Raw genomic sequence first — 23,000 nt, 5'->3', positions numbered from 1 at the left:
AGGGAATCTACCAATATGTTCCATTTTGTCATTTTCCCTATTAAAAGTGGCAACGACATAAATTTTATATCTCTTGGGCGAAGAGCTTAATATGTATATCCATTCTAGATAGATTTTCCATATGTGGGCCTATCCAAGTGTTTCAATTGTATCCCAAAGTATTGCTTGAGATCTAATAATTTTCTGTCTAGGAGGTTTCACCTCTCAAATGCAACTGGTTGTGTCCACATATGATCTAAGGTAGGCGTGGACAACAAATAAGAATATTTTGATCTCATCATCCATTCTTAGATCTCATCTCGATTAGCCATAGGTTGTTTTATTTTCTTCTCTCTATCTCATCTCATACTCGTAAATGAAGAGGTTGAGTATAATAGACATGGAAGAAAACTCAAAGTCACTAATAAAAAGTACTCTTCGAAATGTTAGGATCTTTTGTTAGAATTTTTTTTTTAAAAAATTTATGTTTGGAGTTTCTATTTGTTAACATGTTATTTGACTAACATGTGTTTTCATCTTATGAAATTATGGATCGTACCATATTTTCTTTGTTGGAAGCTCAAAGTCAGATGATTTCAGATAAGAAGAACAAAATTAGGATTTTATATATATATATATATATATATATATATATATATATATATATATATCAAATGAACCTAAAAATAATCAAATATTTGTTTTTTATTTGATTAAACTAAATTACTATATATTATGCTTTTCATTTATTACTTTTATACTTTATATATGATTCTAATTTAGAATTATACTATACCACTTTTTATTCATTTTAACATTTTGTATGTCAAGAATTATCTTGTTTTTATTTCTTCTTAAATAAGTTTATATATCATAACTTATGTATTGTTTTCCATGTATAAAAGTAACAATTTCCATGTTGACTACAACTATTAAGGACTTATTGAGCACTAATGTTCATATCGTTGTATTATTTTATGTTTATTTTAATTAAATTATTAACTTGATATTGTAATAATTTATATTTATTTATGTTTATGGTTGTGGGCCTCTCAACTAGGTTTGTAGTTAATTTTAAAAGCAAAATTCTTTAATTTTTGGACTTTAATTTTGTTGGAAGAAGGATATGCATATTTGTTGCTGTGAACTTCAAGATAAAAATGTTACTTACTCTTTGAAAAAAAATATGAAAAAAAATATAAAAAAAAATTAATTAGTCTTTTGGATAAAAAATATAATAGAAACATGGCATAGTTACTATAACTAATTGAAAATTTATCGTATACTAAACCCGAATAAAAATTAACATGATGGGCCAACAAATTTTTTTGAGCCATCAAATTTATTTAAAACTTTGTTTAAATAGTGTAGATAATTGAACCAAAAATGACCCGATAAAAAGGTACTCTAATTGATTAAAAAACAACCCAATTGGTTCAAAAAATTAATAGCGGTCCAATTAACTCAAATGAACCGAACCGATAAACCATTTAAACCGAATATTAGAGATTGACCAAACCGAACTTTGGCTTGGGCGGAAATGGATGTTTAAATAGCACCCACATATTGGGCCGGTTGGTGTTTTTGGACCCGAATCGGCCCAACCAGACCCGTTGTCCACCCCTAATGTAAGGGTTCTGGAAATTGTATTGATTTTGGATTCGAGGTGGATCATTTCCCCATGGATCCTATTGATCCAATTCCATAATATTTCTCATAGTAATTCCTAGTACCATTGGGGTGTTATACTAGAAAGGTAGATTATGTACCTATGATTGCTCACAAGCTAACAAACAACTGGTCATGTTTGATTTGAATCTACTTGGGCTTGGACTGATATCTAACCTGAAAGGTTTATTATTGAGTTAGCCGACACATGTAAGTAGTCTCCCCATGGCTGTTGAGCAGAATATCCAACATGTCTCTAAAGGATTGTTTTCCAACATAAGAAATGTTCACCTACATAGTATTTTCAGAAGGAGACACTTGTGATATTTCATGTTGTCGTACTACCTTAGGTGGTCTTCTAGCCATATGTACCTAAAAAATTGATGATAAGCCTAATTAAAAGTTTTAATCACCATTGGTTTCACCACGAGGTTAATTGTGACAAAAAAAAATTGTGGCAAAAGTCGTAGACTATAGTTTTGTAGGGATAATAAGTACATGTTCGAAATGAATCTGTGAAGTTTCTGCCACTATGCTAGTAAGATGCATTTTTATAATAATGTTTGTCTGCCCTTGGTGACCTTGAAATCCCTTAATTTTGGAAGTGATTGAATTGTCATAGGAATTGGCTCGTTTAGCTTCTAACTTTCTAGCTTGTTGAATAGCATGAATAATCATTGGCTTAAATATGGAAACTAACTACCGAGAGACTTGATACTTGATATCATGTATCCTCATGTCAATTTGTTTTCTGATGAAAGATGTGGTCATGACTACTAGTTGCTAAAGTGGATCAACTAAAATGTTGGAGGCATCACTAGGGGATGCCACACTCATTGGCATTCCTAATATTTGAGGTGGATCATTTAGTAACGGAGGATTTGACCTCTTTGATGTTGAAGGAGGTTCTATATTGCTGAAAATCTTTCCAAAGTGTAAGTGTATATGTCAATTGTAATCGTGATCAGACGTACTAAATATTTCTATTATGTTTGTCGTAGTGTCTCAATGACAATTCTCTTTTCTTCATGATTTTATACCAAAGAAGGAACTATGTCCGTCGACTATGAGTTTCTTAACTCCTCCAATGAGAGTTAAGTACGCTTTTATGAATTTTTTAGGACTACTAAACTAGGAAAATATATGTAAACAAAGGCTGAAAAATAAAGATTAAAATACTAGTAAAATAATTTGTTTGATATATTATGCATCTCTGAAATAAATTCTACAATTAGTATTTAAAAACGAAATGACAACACGTAATCTATAAGCTATGAACATGACCTTAAAAAATGTCTCCCTAATTGTCTTTAATTGGCCACAATCGTGGTTATTACGTGTGCATGGCACCCCGCGTTTGACATTATCTTCCTTCCATTTTGTGACATTTTTTGGCACATAATCTACACACTTCTCTCTTTCTGATTGTCCTACTTTGTAACTTGTATTGTTCTTTTGAGCTATAGAAAAATGAGTTTTAGAGGTCGAATTGTTTGTTCCCCCTATGCCCAGTACTAATATTCATACGACTCTAGTGAAACTCTTAGGAACTATGAAAAAGTAGACCAACTTATTTTCGGTTGTTTTCAGTTCAACTCATCACTTACTCAACTAGTTAGACATTGACTCACCCTTAACTTGGCTTTTGACCTGTCTCAACTAACAACTTAGACTATATTTATGTTTAAATAAACTCAAAAATATTTTTCCTTTTTCTTTTTGAATAGCTTAGAAGTAAACTATCGTAATGTAAAGTAGGTACGAATGTGAACTAGTAAAACTAAGGGTGATAATCGCAACTCCCCTAATAGTCGCAATAGAAAAAACTATACTATAAAAATATAGCCCAAGCCCAGTTTGAAATAAAAAAAGAGTGGCATTTTGAATGGCGTTGGTCCATGATCATTCCAGAATCAAAATCAATTATAATATATATAGTTCCATGCCCTACTCAAATCAAAGTAATATTCATCCAACCAAAAAAAACAAAAGCAAAGCCACATTGGTGGTTGGGTGGAACTATAACGTGGGAAAACGTATGGCAAGAAGAGGATGGACACTTTTGACTACAATTATAATATTTAGAAATTACTATTTTTTTACATAAAAACTACTATTTGATAATTGATAGTATGATATCTAATTCTTTTATAGTCATGAATTTTGAATCCTAAAGATTGACATAAGTTTGATTGGGCTTATTGCCGATCGCAGGCCCAATTCTTGTGGTTTGCTCGGTCCAAGATGTCCTGTGAGGGAAAAGATGCAATCGGTGTTTTGGAATTGGTTCAAGTAAGGTCAAACGTTTTTTAAATAGATAAGCATTAGTATATATATAAAAAATAAGTATTAGTATCATTTTATGATTGTGATCATGAATCATTCAACAATTCTCCTCTAATAAAGTTGAACATTTGATTCTTCATAAAATTTATTGTAGAGAAATTATTTTCAATGGTAAAAAGTAAGTATACCATTGGAGACAATATAATTTTTAGTTTTCACTAATATTTTTAAAGAGTACAATAAACATATAAAGAGTAAAACAATTTTAAACGTGATATAATGAGAAACTATCATTTTACTATGTATATAGTTAATTTCAAAATAATTATATAAAAATGAAATAGTATAACAAAATATAATATTTTTATTGATGTCAGTATAAAATATTTTAAAATTCATTATATTTTTAAACATAATTAATTTAGTGGGGGAAACATGATTTCTTATAAAAATATAACTATTGTATAAATACTAATATAAAAAATAATTAGCGAGGTAGCTATCCTCAATTTCAATATAATAGTAGCAGTCAAGGAATTAAGTATGGAGACGATCTGCTCCATCTAATTTGGTCTACATAAATTTACACATTAAACAAATCGAGTTTGTCCACCTACGAGTAATTATGTGTTGTGATACATTTGTCTATATTTGCGCTTGTTAGTTCATGGTTAAATTGGTTGATCCATGAATCGTATAAAAAATCACTTTTAATTTTGTTATGTAAACAAACAAATTGGTACTATAAAAATCGATAGAGAGGATGTTTTTAAGTTCAGCTCAATTGACAAATATCGATATTTGACAAATATCGATATTATTATATTGAATATCATATTTCAAATTCAAACTCACAATCTAAACAATTCGACTTGTTCATTCAAACTAAATTGTGTATAGATCCAAAAAATTCAATTTTTAGTTCATGTAAACAGCTTGTTAAACAAGTTAATCCATGAACTCAATCTATATAATCAACTCAGGCGATCATACAATGTCAATAATATTTTCAAACCGAACTAAACTCAAAATTAAAATTTGTTTGGTTAATTCTTAAAACTAATATTTTAAACACTAACTTTTTAAATATTATTGATCTAAATAACGACGATGTGCAACACTATATTTGAGCTCAGCTAATGAACTTTAATTCATCTTGAATAGATTGAGAGTAATCTATCTACTTCAATCCCCAGTTATTGGACATAATTTATTTAACAATTTTGTCTCATATATATAAGAATTTTTTTGATAGTCTTAAGTGTAATAACAATTTAACTAATTTTATCTTATTTAACATACTATTATTCTTAAAATATTATAGAATGAAATACGTGCCATATAAATAAATAGAAAAAAATGGTAATTTGGTAAATGAACTTACTTTTTAATTATAACAAGAAAATAAAATTATGTTTTTTTAACAATCAATAATTTTAAAATGCGTGCAATTAGTTAGTTTTTTTTTAATAATATAACTTAGTGAGTGAAATTATATCTCAACAGAAATCCGGTCTAACATAAAGAGTTAGTCATGTACAAAGTGACAAACTATAATTCAAATATTGATTGTGAAATGAGTACGTATATATTTATGGTCCGTTTGATGGACATAATAAGATATATGATAGAAATAAGTTATATCATGTTTAAATCCAGTATTTGATAAACTAACATGGTATGATAAGTTACTCCTGAATTTTACTCTATCATGTCTCTCTAGTTGAAATTTATATTCCAAATATGAGTTGAGTTAGAAACCAGCAGGATATGATAAGAACAATAGTTTACTCAATTATCTTTATAAAATATAAACTGAAATATAATAAATTATAAATATAAAAACAATTAATAGAATTTGATATTAAACTTAAAAATAAAATATTAATAATTAATTTAAAAAATGTTTATGATTTTACACAAGGGTAGTTTTGTCTTTTTATATAATTTAATAAATTAGTATTCACAATTATAAGATATGAAATTTAGTTGAAATTTTAAAATAAATATAATTTGTTTACAAGATATTCTTATACTCAAACAAATAAAATATAATTATTTGGTTACTCAAAATTTTGTTTTTAAAATATAAATTGTTTATTTAGTAGTGTCAATAGATAGTTTTAATATAAATTTATTTTATTACTTATTTAATTGTTTTTGTTAATTTATAATATTTAAAATATAATAAATTAATTTTAAAAAAATTAATATGTAATTATTCACAATGGTAATTTTGTTATTTAAATATAATATATATCATATCATATCATGATATATGTATCAAATACATGACAAAATAAAATGTTATCATATTGGTTATTATGTGTGTATCAAACACAATATATAATAATGTTTATCATGTCAGTATCTTATCATATCATTATTCAACTTTATATTATATCATATCTCTTTTCAAAATGCATATCAAAGGATCCCTTAATGTTTGACAAAACCTTAAACATGTGAAAAAAAACTAACCTTCAAATTGTCTTTCTTCTTAGAATCAATGATGACAAGTTTTTTTGTTGAAATAATTTAATTGTTAATCTACACATTTTAAATATCGATAAGTAAAAAAATCAAAGTCTAACTTCGGACAAGAATACGTTTTATATATATATATATATTCAGATAAAAATAAATTTTTGTATCTAAGCATATATAATCCGCTTCAATTATCTGTACTAGGGGTGGGCAAAATAATCAAAAACTGAATTGATTTAGATAATTAAATTGAACCAAACTGTTTTTAAACTATACCGGTTTAAAAAAATTAAAAACCAAATTTTATTTTAAAATCAGTTTAGTACTCTGCTTTTGATTGTTTTGCTGTATTTTTTTTTTTGAAGTTTTGTGTAATTTGGCTTTTGTTTATCTTTGTATTTTTAAAGTTATAAATTGATAATTGCTTAAACTTTGTATTCATGCGTGCTCAATTTTTTATCTGTATTTGTATTCATGCTTGTTGATTTTTTTTTATATGCATTTGTGTAATCAATAGCATTGGTTTTGTTCTGCTATGAGTTAGGAATAGGTTATTTGCAATGCATTTGTATTTTTCAAGGTTGATGTTGTTTGCAATTTCTTTTTGTTGATACTTTTATAAAATAAGTGTTGTTTGGATTTGCTTATAATTTTTGGGAGCTTCTAGTTAGAGTAAATTCATATAGAAGTATATTACTAATTAATGGATTGACAATGTGACATATGTACTCAAAAAACGAGTAAGCAGTGTGAACAATAGTATAAGAGATTAAGAAGACCACCAAATGGACAAAGGAAAGAAATAGATGCATGGCTGATGATTGGTTCAAGTTAATGAAGAGTATTGGTGGTCTTAGTATAATTTGGTGTCCCATAGGATTCCAAATTGCTATCGAGAAAATAAAGTCATATGATTGGAAGTTTATATACGACTCTCCCTGCATCGAGTGTTTAAAATTAATAGTCATACCTAAAAATTAATATTAATATATATATATATATATATATATATATATATATATATAGTTTATAAAATAAGTTCAAACTATAGGATGAATGTTGGATTCGTTTGTTTGTCGGGCTTCTTTGCTTAGCAAATTTGCTGTTGGCCCATGATTTTGATGTGTCAATTTACTGCTACAACAACAACGAAAACCAAGCTGAAAACATTGGTGGCGTGCCGGTATATTGCAAAGAGAAAATCCTTGTGTGTGTGTCATGTGTTTGTGCACTTGTGTGACCTAATACAAGTGAAGCACGTCAAAAATATAAAAGTTGTTATATCTTGAATCTGAATCAATGTTGACAACTTGGTTTCTGTTGTGTCAGAGAAACAAAAACACCCGTTTTCCCTTGTTAGCGAGATAATTGTAATTTCTATGCATCATTATATGTATAGAATTACACATTCATAATAACAGCAAGCAAAGGTAAAAATAGTTATGTAATAAGGTATAGACTAAGGAGTTTGTTATACAACTTCTTAAATATATACAAATTACATATGAAATACTGTGATGTGATACATTTGCTTATTGTTATCTATGCTTGATGTGTGATTTAACTTGTTGATGACATTGTTTGTTTTATCATGTTTTAGATTGATTTTGTTATAATGTTCGAATAAGGTATTTTTGCCATTCACAATTATAAATTGGATGGTTTATGTTTGGATAGCGGTGTGGTGAACATTATGAATAGAAATAGATATATACTCATTGTTATGCTGGTTTTAATTTTATTCTCATTTTGTTGATGAAAATTGTTTAGTTTAGTTTATGTTATTGTCTTTGTTTCAATAAATGATTAAAAGTAGACTTTCTAATCATATTTATTTAAACAGATGTCATCAATAGGTGATTACGTGGACTCTCCATCAATGGAGAATGAATAACATATTGCTACGACTTCGGTTGCCCCTTCTAGGGAAGCTATATCAGCTCCTCTTCCACCATCTAAGCGTAAAAATCGATCACAAGCATGGAATCACTTTATTGAAGTGCCTAATTCAGGTCAAATGGCCAAATGTCATTATTGTGGAAATCTGATTAAATGCAAGGATGGGACAAGTGCTATGACTATGCATCTGAAAAGATGTAAGGAGTGTCCTGATAATCAAGAACGCAAAAGGCAAAAAACATCTTCCTCAACAAAGCCAACCAAAGAGGAATTAGGTGTTGCCTCTTCACCTCATTCAATTTTTGACCAAGAGGCATGTTGATTGGAGCTTGTGGAGATGTTTGTGGGAGTAAAGATTCCTTTTTGATTTGTGGAGAATGTATTTTTTCGAAACTTTGTGAATGTCTTACAGCCACTGTTTGATATTCCATCATGCTCTACATTAAGGCATGCTATTTGGTCACTTTATGATGTAGAGAGAGAAAGAATTAAAATTTTCATCTCAAAATATTGTGAGATGGTTTGTCTTACGACGGACACATGGATTTCTATCCAAATTCTAAGCTACATGAGTCTAACTGCACATTTCATTGATAAAAAATGGAATTTGCATAAGAGAATCTTGAATTTTTGTCAAATCACAAGCCATACAAGAGAGTTCATGGTTAAGGAAGTCGAGACATGTTTAAATGCTTGGGAGTTGAATCGTGTCTTTAGCATAACAGTAGATAATGCATCGTCCAACGACGTCGGAATTAAATTTATGAAGAAGTGGATGAATGCAAAGAACTGTTTGATCTTGAATGGAGAATATATCCATATGTGGTGTTGTGCAAATATCTTGAGTTTGATTGTAAATGAAAGTTTAAAAGATGAGGACATTTCTATCACAAGAATCTGGAAAGCAGTCAAGTATGTGAGATTGTCTCCTTCAAGATTGGCAAGGTTTAAGGGAAGCGTTGAAAGGGAGAAAATTTCTTATAAAGGTCTCATATGTCTAGATGTGGAAACCATATGGAATTCTACATATTTGATGTTAATAATGGCTGTGAAGTATAACAAAACCTTTAATTTGTTAGAAATTTCCTATGCTAAGGATTGGGACTTTGCTAATATGGTGCTTCCCTTTTTGAGGATTTTCTATGATGCTACTATGCATATTTCCGGCTCTTCATATGTTAATAGTAACATATATATGAAGGAGGTATTTGCTATTGGAAGGAAGAATCGATTATTAAGCGAGCACAATGATGCAAGCATAAAGTCGATGGGTATTAGTATGAAGAGTAAATATTACAAGTATTGGGGCAACGTTGATGGAATAAACATGTTGTTACTGATTGCTGTTGTATTGGACCCAATTTGCAAATTTGGATATGTAAACTACTTTCTTAATTATTTTTTTGAAGTAGATGGCGAGGCATTGAAGACGAAATTGTCATCTTCCTTAAAATCAATTTATCGAGAATATGAAGGTAGTGAGGAAGGTTCTCAAAGTATGGGAGAATCACAACCAGAGGAAGATGATAATGATGTAAATGGTATGAACTTCTACAAAATATCAACTGGGAAATGAATTGATCCTAAGTCTGAGCTTGATAAATACCTTGCCGAAGAGTGTGAACCTTATTTTATCGAGTTTGACATTATGAATTGGTGGAAAGTCAACTGAACTAGATTCCCCATCTTTTCAAGTGTTGCTCGTGAGGTGTTGGCCATCCCTGTGTCTACTGAAGCATCAGAGTATGCTTTCAGCATTAGAGGAATGGTGTTGGATCCTTATCGAAATAATCTTACACCTACGATTGTGGAAGGGCTTGTTTGCACTCAAGATTGGCTGAAAGGATCTCCTTTCTCAAATCTATTTGATGAGGACCTTGAAGAACTTGAAAACCTTTGAAAAAGGTATATTGTATATTTTTAGTTCTACAAACTTTGTATTGTATTTTAATTTTTTTGAAACATAAGAAATACTCTTTTTTGCAGAGATCATTTCTCCAACGCTCTAATCAACAACATCTACTAGTGTCATTCTTCTTGACGATTAAAGACATTTGTTTCTATTTTGTTTAACGTCATTGTATTTGAAGTAAAATTGTTGAAGTAAATAGATTATTTGAGTTTAGGGATCATACTTTTAGAATATTGAGGAATATGTTTATGTTCACCTTTTAGTTACATGTGTGTTGGGTAGAGATTTTTAGAAAATTCATTAGTCTATTAAGGTTTGGTGATGTGTTGAGACTGATTGATCAACATTACCCTAATTAGACATTGTTGTTTCTGATTAATTCTAATTTTATCTTATGGGAAGGCTTAATATGTATCTGATTCTATTTCTGATTAATTATGATTGATCAACATTGTTGTGCCAATGCAAGCCTTAATATGTATCTAGAAAGGAAGATCCACATGCTGCTAGTCAATGAATTCCATGTTGAGATGGAATTTAATCATTTTTCAACATTCTAAAACTCAAATGAATTCCCTAATTACTAGTCAATGAATTCCAAAAAAAAAAAGTCTATAGGAATTAAATAGCGCGGTTCTATTTGATACAAAAGCAGTTCGGTTTGGTACAAGTAAAAATAAGTTAAAAGTGATTCAATTCGGTTTGGAGTACTAAACCGGTTCACTGGTTTATAGAACCAGTTTGGTTCGATTTTACAAACTATAAACTGGTTCAATTTGATTTTTTCCGAACTAAAAACTAGTTCGGTTCAATTTGGTTCAGTTTTCAAGCATAACTGAACATTGCCCACCCATAATTTGTACTGTACAGACATAGCACCATCATGTTCATATAATAAAACGCGATGTTTATAAAATTCACACGTGTTTTCTATTTGTCATTATATTTGAGTTACTTTAACTTTTTTTTAAATAAAGAGTTGTTGCAGTAAAAAAATTCGAGTGTTTCTCGAATTTAATGAAGTCGTTTTCTAAAGTTTATTATAAAATACAAAAAGTAATGAAAAACTCTTAAAAACAATAATTGTCTTCTAAATTAAATTTAAAGTACGAGAGTCGATTATATGTTGAGAACCGTTAAAATACAATTACTTTTAATTAGTTCTGCAAAATTATTGTTAACTTATATAAATTTAGTTCTCCTTTTAAAAAAAATGCAAATATAATTATTTGGCTTAATTGCAGTTTTGGTCCCCCTATTTTAGTTGAATCGTAAAAGTAGTCCCCCATTTTTGTCCCCCAAACAGAATTTTGGTCCATAACTTGATGAAATTTCATTTTTTAAAGCCGTACTACACCATTTATGATAATAAATTTCAGGTACAATTGTTGCAAATAAGATCTTGAGGCATGGTGTGACTTAAATAAATACAAAAAAAAAATGACATTTCATCAAGTTTTGGACCAAAATTATGTTTGAGGGACCAAAACTGGGGATAAATAAAATGGAAGGACTACTTTCGCGATTCAGCTAAAATAGGGGGATCAAAACTGCAATTAAGCCTAATTATTTTTTAAATAATCTAGAGATAAAAGTGTATTTAAAATATAAAGGAAAAAATAAATTTTGATTATTATGCTTGACAAGAGTGCGATCTTGCTTCTACGTATCTCCCGGTGCAATCGAAAAATCAAAGTTACGTAGTTCTTGGGTAAAAAATACGGATTTGTTGATTGTTTTTTAAGAGAAATTATTTTGCTTGTTGATAATAAAAAAAATTTATAAAAGATAATGAGTTTATTTTAATTTGAATAATTATTTTAAAATACAAGTTTTAAACTACTATCATGTTATACAACGTGTGTCTAAAAAATTATAAAAAATTAAAAAGATGTTCATCTAGTTGATCTGGATAAGAATATTTGTTTATAATTTTTTATTTTAAAATAAGTTTTAAAACCACTAAGTTATATAATTTGTGTCTTAACAATTCAAAATATTAAAAAAGATGTCACATATAATTAATCAAATTTAAAAGTTAATATTAAATTAAATTATTGAAAAAAATGAATTTTTAGACTACAAAATTGTACAACTTATATTTTGACAACTCAAAGATTAAAAAGATATAATATCTTATTGACCTTTAATAAAATATTTATTTTTATTTTTGTAAGATTTAATATTTTTGTAGTTCCGACGAAAGTGGCAATTTAATTTCATCTTCTTATTTTTGATATATTTTTCTTTTTATTTGTTTCTTTTTTGATTTATCATTAATTTTTTTTTTATGATATCTTCATTCTTATTAAATAATTTTAGGTAAATAGTTTCTAATATTAAAGATTGAAGGAGAGAATAAAAAACAATAAACATGACAACATTTGAAGACCATGAATATTATTTTTTTATTATTTATATGTATACTATATGTTATAAAAAATAATATAGAATATTAATATTAAAGAGATTTAAATTTTTTATTTTATTATGTTGTTTCTCTTCTACTTCTTATACTCTCTGTATGTTATTTTATTTTATTTTATCTTCAGTAAAAAAAACTCTTCATCTCTAGTGATTTTTTATCTCAATTTATAGGTTTAAATAATAAATATATGTGTCTATGAGATAAAATTAAATAATATTTTTTTTATTATTTTATAATAAAAATTAAACAACCTTATTTAATTAAAGAAATAGGTTAATTTTTTTATTAAGTGTACAAATAATAAAAATAATAACTTTATTAGACTAAACAATAAAAAACAAAAAATAAATAGAGGATCGAGTGCTTCCTGCTCTACATCAGGGAACCTAGAAAATCAAGAAAGGGGAAAGAAAGAAAAGAAAAAAGGAAAGCAAAAGACTCAAAATTGTAATGTTATGTAACGGAAATGTATATAAACTCAAAATTATATCAGATTTATATCATGACAATTTTTAGACTTAATAATAATTAGTGCTGTCAATTATATAAGAATAATATTTTGAAAGAGAATTATGCCGTGAATTCTATATAAATATTTTTTTTATATTCATATTTATTTATTTATTTTATTTTGACCTCATAAAAAACTCCTCCGCCACTGTCCAAACTAAAATACTTGTTTAACTTTATTTTCGTTCTCCACAAAATAATACTTGTAACACATTTTTTTAACACTTTTGATTGAAGTTTACATAAATTTATAGAATTTAAATGTGATTCTCTATTCACATGAATTTCATCTAGTAAAAAAATAAAATAAAATAAAAATTTATGTCACTTGCACTCCTCCTTCTTACGAAATACAAGGAAGAAAATAAATGAAGACCAGGTGGCATGCGTGATGAAAGTATCGATTGCATTTCTAATCACTCAAAATATGACACCCCATTCAGATTAAGCATTTCAACTAAGAAATTGCGACATTCATTTGGTCCAACAAACTAATTTGACTCTTAAGTTGCTGGCAATGTCAAATCTTTTCGGGAAAAAAACACCTAACATCCTAACATTTAATAAATATGATAATGAAAAAAGTAAAATTTAAAACAAACATGTCTACAATTATGTTAATTCAAATGAGGTGTATTAAATTAAGATTTAAAAAGATCTTAAAATAGTTTTTATGTGATGAAATTTTTTTGGAAGTATTCCTTGTAAAAATAATTTTTATGTGATGTAAAAATTTTAAAGTAATCTTAAAGGGACAAAAATTATTAATTTTTAAAATAGATAGACCAATTTCGTAAATTAGTTAAAATAAATTGATTAAAACTACAATTAAATCTTATAAATAGAGAGACCAATTTTATGTTATATGTATATGTATTTTATATTTAATAAGTAAATATTTTTATTAGAATTTAAATTTTTTAAGTGGTATCATTTTTTAGCTCCACCATAATATATGTGATATAAATCCACATGATAATGCATATTATGACAATGATCCTCAATGTAAATATGAGTTTGTATACTTCTCTTTGAATAATTGAGAAGTTTAATCGAGATGATAATAACTCTAAACTATTTGGTTTCTTTTTTATTTACTTTTATATTTATTGTTATAACTTTTAATGTTTTCTAACAATTCAACAAGTTATCTGAAATCTTATTTAGATCACCAAAATAAAATTAAAATTTTATAAATCTGTTAAAGTTTTACGAAATTCTTATGATATAAATTCAATAAAATTTAAATTTCAAAATCTTAATTATGAAGGGTTTTTTATTTAAAAATCCTTTTTTTTTTTAAATACTAATCTGCCATAGTTTTAAAAAAAAAATACCATAATGCCCTACTTTTTGGCATCAGTAGTAGGTCGCATCCTGAGCCTGCGACTTTCTGAAAGACCTTTTTTTTTTGCAGAAGCAGGTCGCATCCTGGGCCTGCGACTTCCTGAAAGGCTTTTTTTTTTTTTCAGAAGCAGGTCGCATCCTGGGTCTGCGACTTCCTGAAAGGCCTGTTTTTGTTCTTCAGTACATGGTCGCCTCCTAGGGATGCGACCTCCTACTACGTAATTTTGTTGTTGTTGATAATAATAATAATAATAATGGGTAATAATAATAATTTTAATAATAATAATAATAAAAAGAAAATTCGATTAATAAAATAAAAATACTTTTATTATTTAATATATTCAATAATTTATTTTAATATTATATATTCTTTGATTGTTGAATTTTGTTATTTATTATTAGGTATATTAAATTAAAAATACATTAAATTAAAAGAAAAAAAAATACATATGTTTAGCTTGATATTTTCTACAATTGATCATACGATTATAGAAAATATTCACTGATTGTAGAAAATATTGAATATTGAATATTCACTGATTTTTTTTATTGTAGAAAATATCAAGCTAAACATATGTATTTTTTTTTCTTTTTAATTTAATGTATTTTTATTTTATTTTATTAATAGAATTTTCTTTTTATTATTATTGTTTTTTTATTATAATAATTATTAAAAGTTATATAATAATATTAAATTAATTATTTTAATTATTTATAACAATATTTTGTATTTTTTAATGTTATAATTATTTTTAAAATATTTAATAATAATAAATATAATATATCCAATATAATATACCTAATAATAAATAACAAAATTCAACAATCAAAGAATATATAATATTAAACTAAATTATTGAATATATTAAATAATAAAAGTATTTTTATTTTATTAATCAAATTTTCTTTTTATTATTATTATTAAAATTATTATTATTATTATTATTATACCCATTATTATTATTATTATTATAAAAAAAAAAAAAGAATTACGTAGTAGGAGGTCGCATCCCCAGGATGCGACCATGTACTGAGGAACAAAAACAGGCTTTTCAGGAAGTCGCAGGCCCAGGATGCGACCTGCTTCTGCAAAAAAAAAAGAAAGGCCTTTCAGGAAGTCGCAGGCCCAAGATGCGACCTGCTACTGATGCCAAAAAGTAGGGCATTCTAGTATTTTTTTTTAAAACTAGGGCAGATTGGTATTTAAAAAAAAAAAGGGATTTTTAAATAAAAAACCCAATTATGAAAGTCTTTCAAAAAATCTGATCTTACATTGTCTTTTAAATTTGTCGGATTTTTCATATGAAAATAATATTTTAAAATTTCAATTCAATACACCCTCTTAAGGTGAGATTAAGTCTAACCCATATTCACATTTTGATCATTTTTTGATTATGTAGATGAAATAATATAAATACCGTCAAATATTTACATTAGATTTGAGTTGGACCTCACAAGGAAATATCTATTTTAGTTTAATGGTGACAAATATCCATCCAATTAAATTTTCTTCACCCATTAGAGTTATAGATCAAAATTCTAACCACTTGTTTAAAATATCTAACTGGCATACCATATAAGAGGGTTGTGTACATCTTCAATTGTTTGTCATCTTCTCTGCTGATTTATACCAATTGTTTTTTTTATCTCTTTATCTTTAACAAATAAAGTGCCCTTGAAATCCACAATTATTGATGTTGAGTAAATCCAAATATTGGGGGGGTTGCTATTTTATTCTTATATAAAAAACTTATCCTTTAGTTCAATCAATGATTTTTGTTAACCTATCATTCCTTTCTTAGAAGTATATAAATTTTTTTTTTCTCTCACGAATTTGTAACATTTTTTAAAATATTTCTTCCATTAATGTTTAAATTTATAGTTTATTATATCTTGCTCTCATTGTTTTAATTAATTAAGAATATTTTTTATATTATTATATATTTATCAATTAGTTGAACCAATTAGTTTATCTATATCAATTTATAAATGTTATCGGTTAGTTAGTATATGATATAAATGTATCCACTAGTTTATCATTCATCTGCTGCTTTTGGTTATTTTATTTATTTAAAAAGCCTAAGTCTTTGCATTAAATGAATCAATGGAAGTCATTAAACACTTTTACCTTTCCATGGATTTGATAGGACTTCTGGAAGCTGCCAAAATTTCCATCCTAATAGTTATCATCCTCTAACCAAATTCAACATTTTTTCAGAAAATATAAAATTTTATTGATTAAATTTATTTTAATCTTTTATTTTTTTAGTTGTTTATCATTTATTTAATAGTTATTTTAAATTTTTATATTTTATAAAATTATACAAAGTTATTATTTTATTAAGGACTAAAACTAGCATTCAATAAAAAAATAATGGAAAAAAATGAATAAATAAAAAAGATAAAGTACTAAAGAAAATAAAAAAAATAAAATACTAAAATAAAGATTAGATAAATAATCAAAATTATATATTTTTTACTTAATGATCGACTTATTTGTATAAAGATATATTGTTTGAGAATTTCAATTTTTAAAATAATATTAATTACTTTTATTAAGTTGTACTTTCTAATATTAATTACTCTCAAGTCAAATATAGTTTTTGTTATATATTATATTGTATTTTTTTTAATATGTGCGAAAAAATATATCGTTGATAGTCGAAAAAAAAAGAAAAAAAAAGGGTACTCCCTCTATCTCTGATTTTTGGTTTTTTAATTTTTTTTTCTTTTTTTCCCAAAATTTTAATCTTTTTAAAAATTTAAGATGTAATTAATGATTTTTTTCTTTTATACGTTTAAAAACTCAAAAATATACATTAAATGAATTTTGTTTTTACTTAATAAATATAGAGTAAAAAAGACTAAATCAATTTAAATTTATTATTTGTTAATATATGTATTCAATTCTAAAAAAATCAAAATTCGAATATAAAATAATAACTTTTGTCTCCCATTTTGTTACTTTCTACCAAAAATATCTACGCCAGTTGACTTGTTCTATTCTTCACCTTAATGTCTCACACGACTTGTAATTTGTCAAAGGTTTTACATGTTCACACTCTACAATTATACAATTCAACTCTTTATACCAAATTACTAACTTCAAAATCAATATATATGTATATAGACACACACTAAAGTCCAACCGTTTTGGTGGTTCAACACTTCAACCTCCCAATTCATCTTTGCCCCATCCACCCCCCAAATATTAATTTTTCAAACTTTAACTATGCTACAAAAATAAGGAATCTAACTCTTGATTGCCATCTCATCTACCTCATCGAAACTCAAACTCATTTTCCCCTTAATTTATTTCCATACCCAAAATCGCTCTTAAATTTCCAATCATGAATAAAATCATTCCCACGTGTTAACTACCAAAAGCCATTACCGACAAATAATCTAAACCACCCAAATTTGGACACATCATATTCTATATAGACTCTAGTTGAATTCTTTTACAACTCTATAGAGAGAATAGTAGATAGAGAGTGAACGCCAACCAAATTAAGTAGCCAACCCTCTAAAAAAGGACACTTTCCATAAAACTATCCTTCAAAGCCTCATCAAACTCAAATTTGTCTCCATTATTCAATTACTCAATTACATATATACAAAAAAAAAACCACAAAATGTTACACATATAAAAAGGCCACAATAACCAACTCAAACTCAACACTTAGGAACATAGCCTTTTTTCTACAAAGAAAGTAAAATCATTGTTCTTCTTTCCAAATATGAAGTGGAATAGAGGCCATACCATTGGCCAAGGCTCAACCGCCACCGTCTCCCTCGCCACCCTAAATGGCAAAATCTTCGCCGTGAAGTCAACTGAACTATCGTGTTCTCAACCGCTAAAGAGAGAACAAAGAATTCTATCTTCTCTATGTTATCCAAATCCTTATGTGGTTAATTATAAAGGGTGTGACATTACTATGGAAAACAACAAACTCATGTACAATCTTTTTATGGAGTATATGCCATTCGACACACTTAGCCAGCACGGTGGCCTGCTCAGTGAACAGGCCATCGTGTGCTACACAAGACAAATTGTAAAAGGATTAGAGCATTTACATTCAAAAGGGTTGGTGCATTGTGACATCAAGGGTGCCAACATCTTGATAGGTGAAGATGGAGCCAAAATTGGAGACTTTGGATGTGCTAAGAGTGTCAGTGAAGCCGTCGCGCCAATTCGGGGAACTCCATTGTTTATGGCCCCCGAGGTGGCGCGTGGAGAAGAACAAGAGTGTCCTAGTGATATTTGGTCACTTGGTTGCACTTTGATTGAAGTATCCAATAATTCTACACCATGGCCAAATGTAGGAAACCCAATTTCAGCACTTTATCATATAGCATATTCCAATGAAGTTCCTAAGATTCCATCTTTTCTATCTAATCAAGCTAAGGACTTTTTAGGGAAATGTTTAAGGAGGAATCCAAAGGAGAGGTTTACAGCTAGTCAACTTTTGAATCATCCTTTTCTTGGAGAGTTATGTTCCAATGATAAACAAGTTGTGGACTTTAATTCAAGTTCACCAACTAGTATTCTTGATCAAGGCTTTTGGAATTCTATGGAAGAATCAAAAAGCGTTAGCCTTGGAAATTGGATTCACACAACAAGTTTTGATGAGAACTCTATTGCTAATAGGATCAAAAGGTTGGCAGGGGAACCCTGTTGTGCATGGTGGCATGATGATAATGAGAATGAGAGTTGGATCACAATTAGAGGGAAAGAAGGATGTGAAGTTGATGTTTTTTGCACTTGTGGGTCAGAGATAAGTTCAACTAGTGATGAGTTGGATCTGCAAGGGTTGGCAAAAAGTAATGTGAAATATAGAATTAATGGACATTTTTGTAATGATCACATTCACATTTGTAGGGATGCTAGTTTTGTAGGTAGTGTTAGTAATCTTAATTTTCAGCCAGGCATTGTTGAGATGCTACTACCATCAACATTAGATGTTTTATGATTCAAATCAATAATTCAAAATTCTATTTTTTTTTATCTCTCTCATTATGTTAACTTCCTTACAAAAAAAAAAGTTTTCATATAGAGAATTTTAATGCAAATTGATACATTTTAATTAAAAATGATATTTGATGTCCCTGACACATCTTTACTAATAGTTTACAATATTTAGAATTTGAAATTAGAAGTGTTAAAAAAAAATTCAAAGGTATAATTTACTTATAAAAGGAATGAATTTAATGGAAGAGATTTTTTATGAGTTGAAATCAAACTCGATACTCTAAAATTTACACTATTCATATATTATATACTAACTACTTACAGTAAACTCCAATCTATTAAGTTTCTTTTCTATTCTTCAATATCAACTCTTCTTATAAATGAATAGATAGTTCATACATCTTGTACCGTCATAAAAGGATATTAATAAAACTTTACTTCAAACAGGAAAACAAATAAAAAAGTGCAAGCTAGATTTAAATTCTTTGAATTATGATTTGCAACATATGATTTGGTTTCAATTTGCTTTAGTGATAAGTGGCGTTTAAAATCTATAGTTTGTATGGGCACAACATTACTAGAGCCATGGTGTATTATTGCTCCTAAATTTTGAACCTTTAAGTCTTATTTTCTATTTATAACATATTTGTAGCTTTGGATAATGTTTATTTTGCTAATATATATTGTTTTGATTTTTTTTTTATATATATAAAAACTCCTTAAAAAGGAGGAGTTTAAATTTCGATTTGTCCATAAAGTGATAATAATCCTTTCACTCAATATCCTAGGGATCTTAAAATCAATAAAATTTCATTAGACAAAAAGAGTAAATTCAAATAAGATAAAAACAAGAGAAAGAAAACAAGGTGGGCATGGTTGGTCCCTATTGGTTGGCACAACACTAAACCCACAACCTCTCCTAATTATATGAGTTAGTTGATTCCAATGGAGTTGAATCATTGGGAACCAAAGTGGCCATCATTCATAGCAATGTCTCTCACTCTCAATATGGTAGTGGTTTTGCTATGTCTTTTATTTAATTTTGAGGACTCTGTTATTTCCTCTATAGTATTGGTAGGTTTATAAGAATAAATTTCACAAACCCACATGTTGGTTAGAATGTAAATCACCAACTCATTAAATTCCACCTTTTTGTTGGCCCCCAGTTAAAACATATAGTAGCGAATATAAATCAGATATTATGTTTGGTGGGTTTTCTGCCAATCAAATACATAATAATTACAATGAATGAATGAATAAAAATACAGCGCACATAACAGGACAAGTTGAAAGAATTGAAAAGTTTGGTCAACCCACTATGAATAAAAAAATTGGAGGATAGAACCAAGTCAACCCAAATACAAATCAAACAAATTTAATCTTCTAGATCACGAGTATAGTTAAAGATCTCACCGATAAACTTTAGTCATGTTTAGTATGTCTTTGCTGTCAAGTTCTGTTATGGACATGGTTCACTATGGATTCTTACATAATAAAATGTTTAAATCTCTTAGAATTTGACATTAATGGATTAAATGATATCAATTAAAAAAAATAAGAAAAAATTAGGAAAGAAATTTATGAGCGTGATTTGGGAACGAACATTAGAATAATGATAGTTAAGATCATTAAGAAATCAAATCACATAATCCTCATCCTGATATTCATGGATTTTGAGAATTAGGACACAAAAACATTTGATTTCACAGGTACATACAAGATAGTAGGGGACAAAATTTCTCAAATTCTTGTTGAAGTTTCTTTAATCTTTAATCTTGTATAGTAAGATGTAATCAAATAATCACCTTGACGAAGACTTTAAATCTTATCTTGAAAATCTGAGATACGAAAACATTTCCTTGATGATATCGCTTGCACAGTTCATATAAGATTTCAGCCACATAATCTATCCACATCATGCTTTAAGCAATGTTTGACTCCAATGAATTTGTCATCAATGACATAAACATAGTATTATAATGATTCCACACGATAGAGAGGTGATCGATATCAGAAGGATGAGGAAGAGAACCATTAAACAACCCTAATGTGTTTTTTGAACGGAAGACAACGACTATTAAATGCGAACTCAAACAATAGTTTGTGGCAGAGAAACCAACATGACACTAGGGTTGTAACTTGGATGCATGAAGCATGGATCAAACATATCATGTTGGTAGTTACAATTGGTTATTACTGAAGACAGAGGAGGAATGATTGGAGATTCAAAGGCCACGATGGGCGATGAAACACTTTCAGAATCAAAATCCATAAAGATCGAGGAAGAAAAGAATAGAAAACAGAAAAAGAAGAAAAATTAAAAGGAAAAAGAACCAGAGTATTTTCACTTATACCTTATTAAATTGAAATACCTCTTGATCTTATTCAATAACAATGAAAAAAAATATTGTATACAATTCTCCTTAGATTAAAAATAATGAAAGGATGATTATATATTGTATACAATTCTCCTTAGACTTTAACTAAGACAAACAAGTAAGAAATAATAGTTATGATAAACTAATATATATTGAATCGACATCAGTAATGTGACCATTTTATTCATAAAAGCGAGAATTTATTCATAAAAGCGAGAATAGTCATGAACTATTATTACTTATGAATAATATCGTCGACGATTGTTCAAGATTTTGATGACATTTAAGTTTTGGTCCACCGTAGAATTCACCATCTAATATTTATCTTTTTAGAAAATAATAATAGGGAGAATGTCTTATTTATCATCTAATATGACATTCTTGCAAAACTTTGTTGTTAAAGGTCACCCTTCTACCCCTTCAAAAATTACTCAAGTTAATCAGTTTCTTCCTCTCTATAATATAAATAAATGTAATATGGACAATGCTATCAAAGGTGTCCAAATTTATGGGGCATAAGATGGGCACAGACATTTTTCAAAGTCTCCAATATATTTTTTTAAAATATATTACTATTTTTAGGTTTTTTATAATAGATATTTGAGTTATCTACAAAAATTGATCACCCATTATATTGAACAAATTATACCGACCCTTAGATGGGCTGACAAAGGAGGGAAACAAAAGAAGAAAGAAGAAGATGAAACATGTGCTGCTCAAGAATGTTCTTTATCATAATAAGATAAAGTCTTGTTGTTGGCAACCATAAATGTTTCAGTCACAAACGAAGAATGTTTTCTGTTTTCATACACAATTTTATTAATGGCTACCACAAATGAATAACATTCTTCATCCCATGTATGATTCCTCGATACTAGTTGTTTCAATCACATGACAAGTCATAAAGAATGGTTGGTAGCTATTGATACATCAAGAAGGAGCAAAATAAGGTTTGCTGATGATAGAACCTTGGAAGCTGGCAACATGGTGATTAAGAGAAGAAATAGGAAGACAATAATGATTGAAAATGTACTATATGTGCCAGGAATAAAGAGCAATTTGTTGAGCATTGTACATCTGATTCGAAAAGGGTTTCAGGTGATCATGAAGAATGATGCCTTAGAAATGTATGAT

The 23,000-nt window shown here is 27.9% G+C and overlaps 2 protein-coding genes across 2 annotated transcripts; both read left to right on the top strand.

Annotated features, from left to right (window-relative positions):
• Positions 1-8,437: 8,437 nt before the first annotated feature.
• On the top strand, positions 8,438-10,219 carry LOC105852337 (zinc finger BED domain-containing protein RICESLEEPER 2-like). Its single transcript, XM_012717374.1, has 3 exons — positions 8,438-8,632; positions 8,732-9,860; positions 10,056-10,219. Exons 1-3 carry the CDS (start codon positions 8,438-8,440, stop codon positions 10,217-10,219), a joined length of 1,488 nt encoding a protein of 495 aa, XP_012572828.1.
• Positions 10,220-17,883: 7,664 nt separating this feature from the next.
• LOC101489449 (mitogen-activated protein kinase kinase kinase 18-like) lies at positions 17,884-19,524 on the top strand. The gene has a single exon (XM_004506201.4). The coding sequence runs from the start codon at positions 18,257-18,259 to the stop codon at positions 19,487-19,489; it is 1,233 nt and encodes a 410-aa protein (XP_004506258.1). The 5' UTR covers positions 17,884-18,256; the 3' UTR covers positions 19,490-19,524.
• Positions 19,525-23,000: the final 3,476 nt, after the last annotated feature.

This window comes from Cicer arietinum, chromosome 6 (genome assembly GCF_000331145.2).
Source record: "Cicer arietinum cultivar CDC Frontier isolate Library 1 chromosome 6, Cicar.CDCFrontier_v2.0, whole genome shotgun sequence".
Taxonomy (NCBI): domain Eukaryota; kingdom Viridiplantae; phylum Streptophyta; class Magnoliopsida; order Fabales; family Fabaceae; genus Cicer; species Cicer arietinum.
This window is presented reverse-complemented; position numbering and strand designations above follow the sequence as displayed.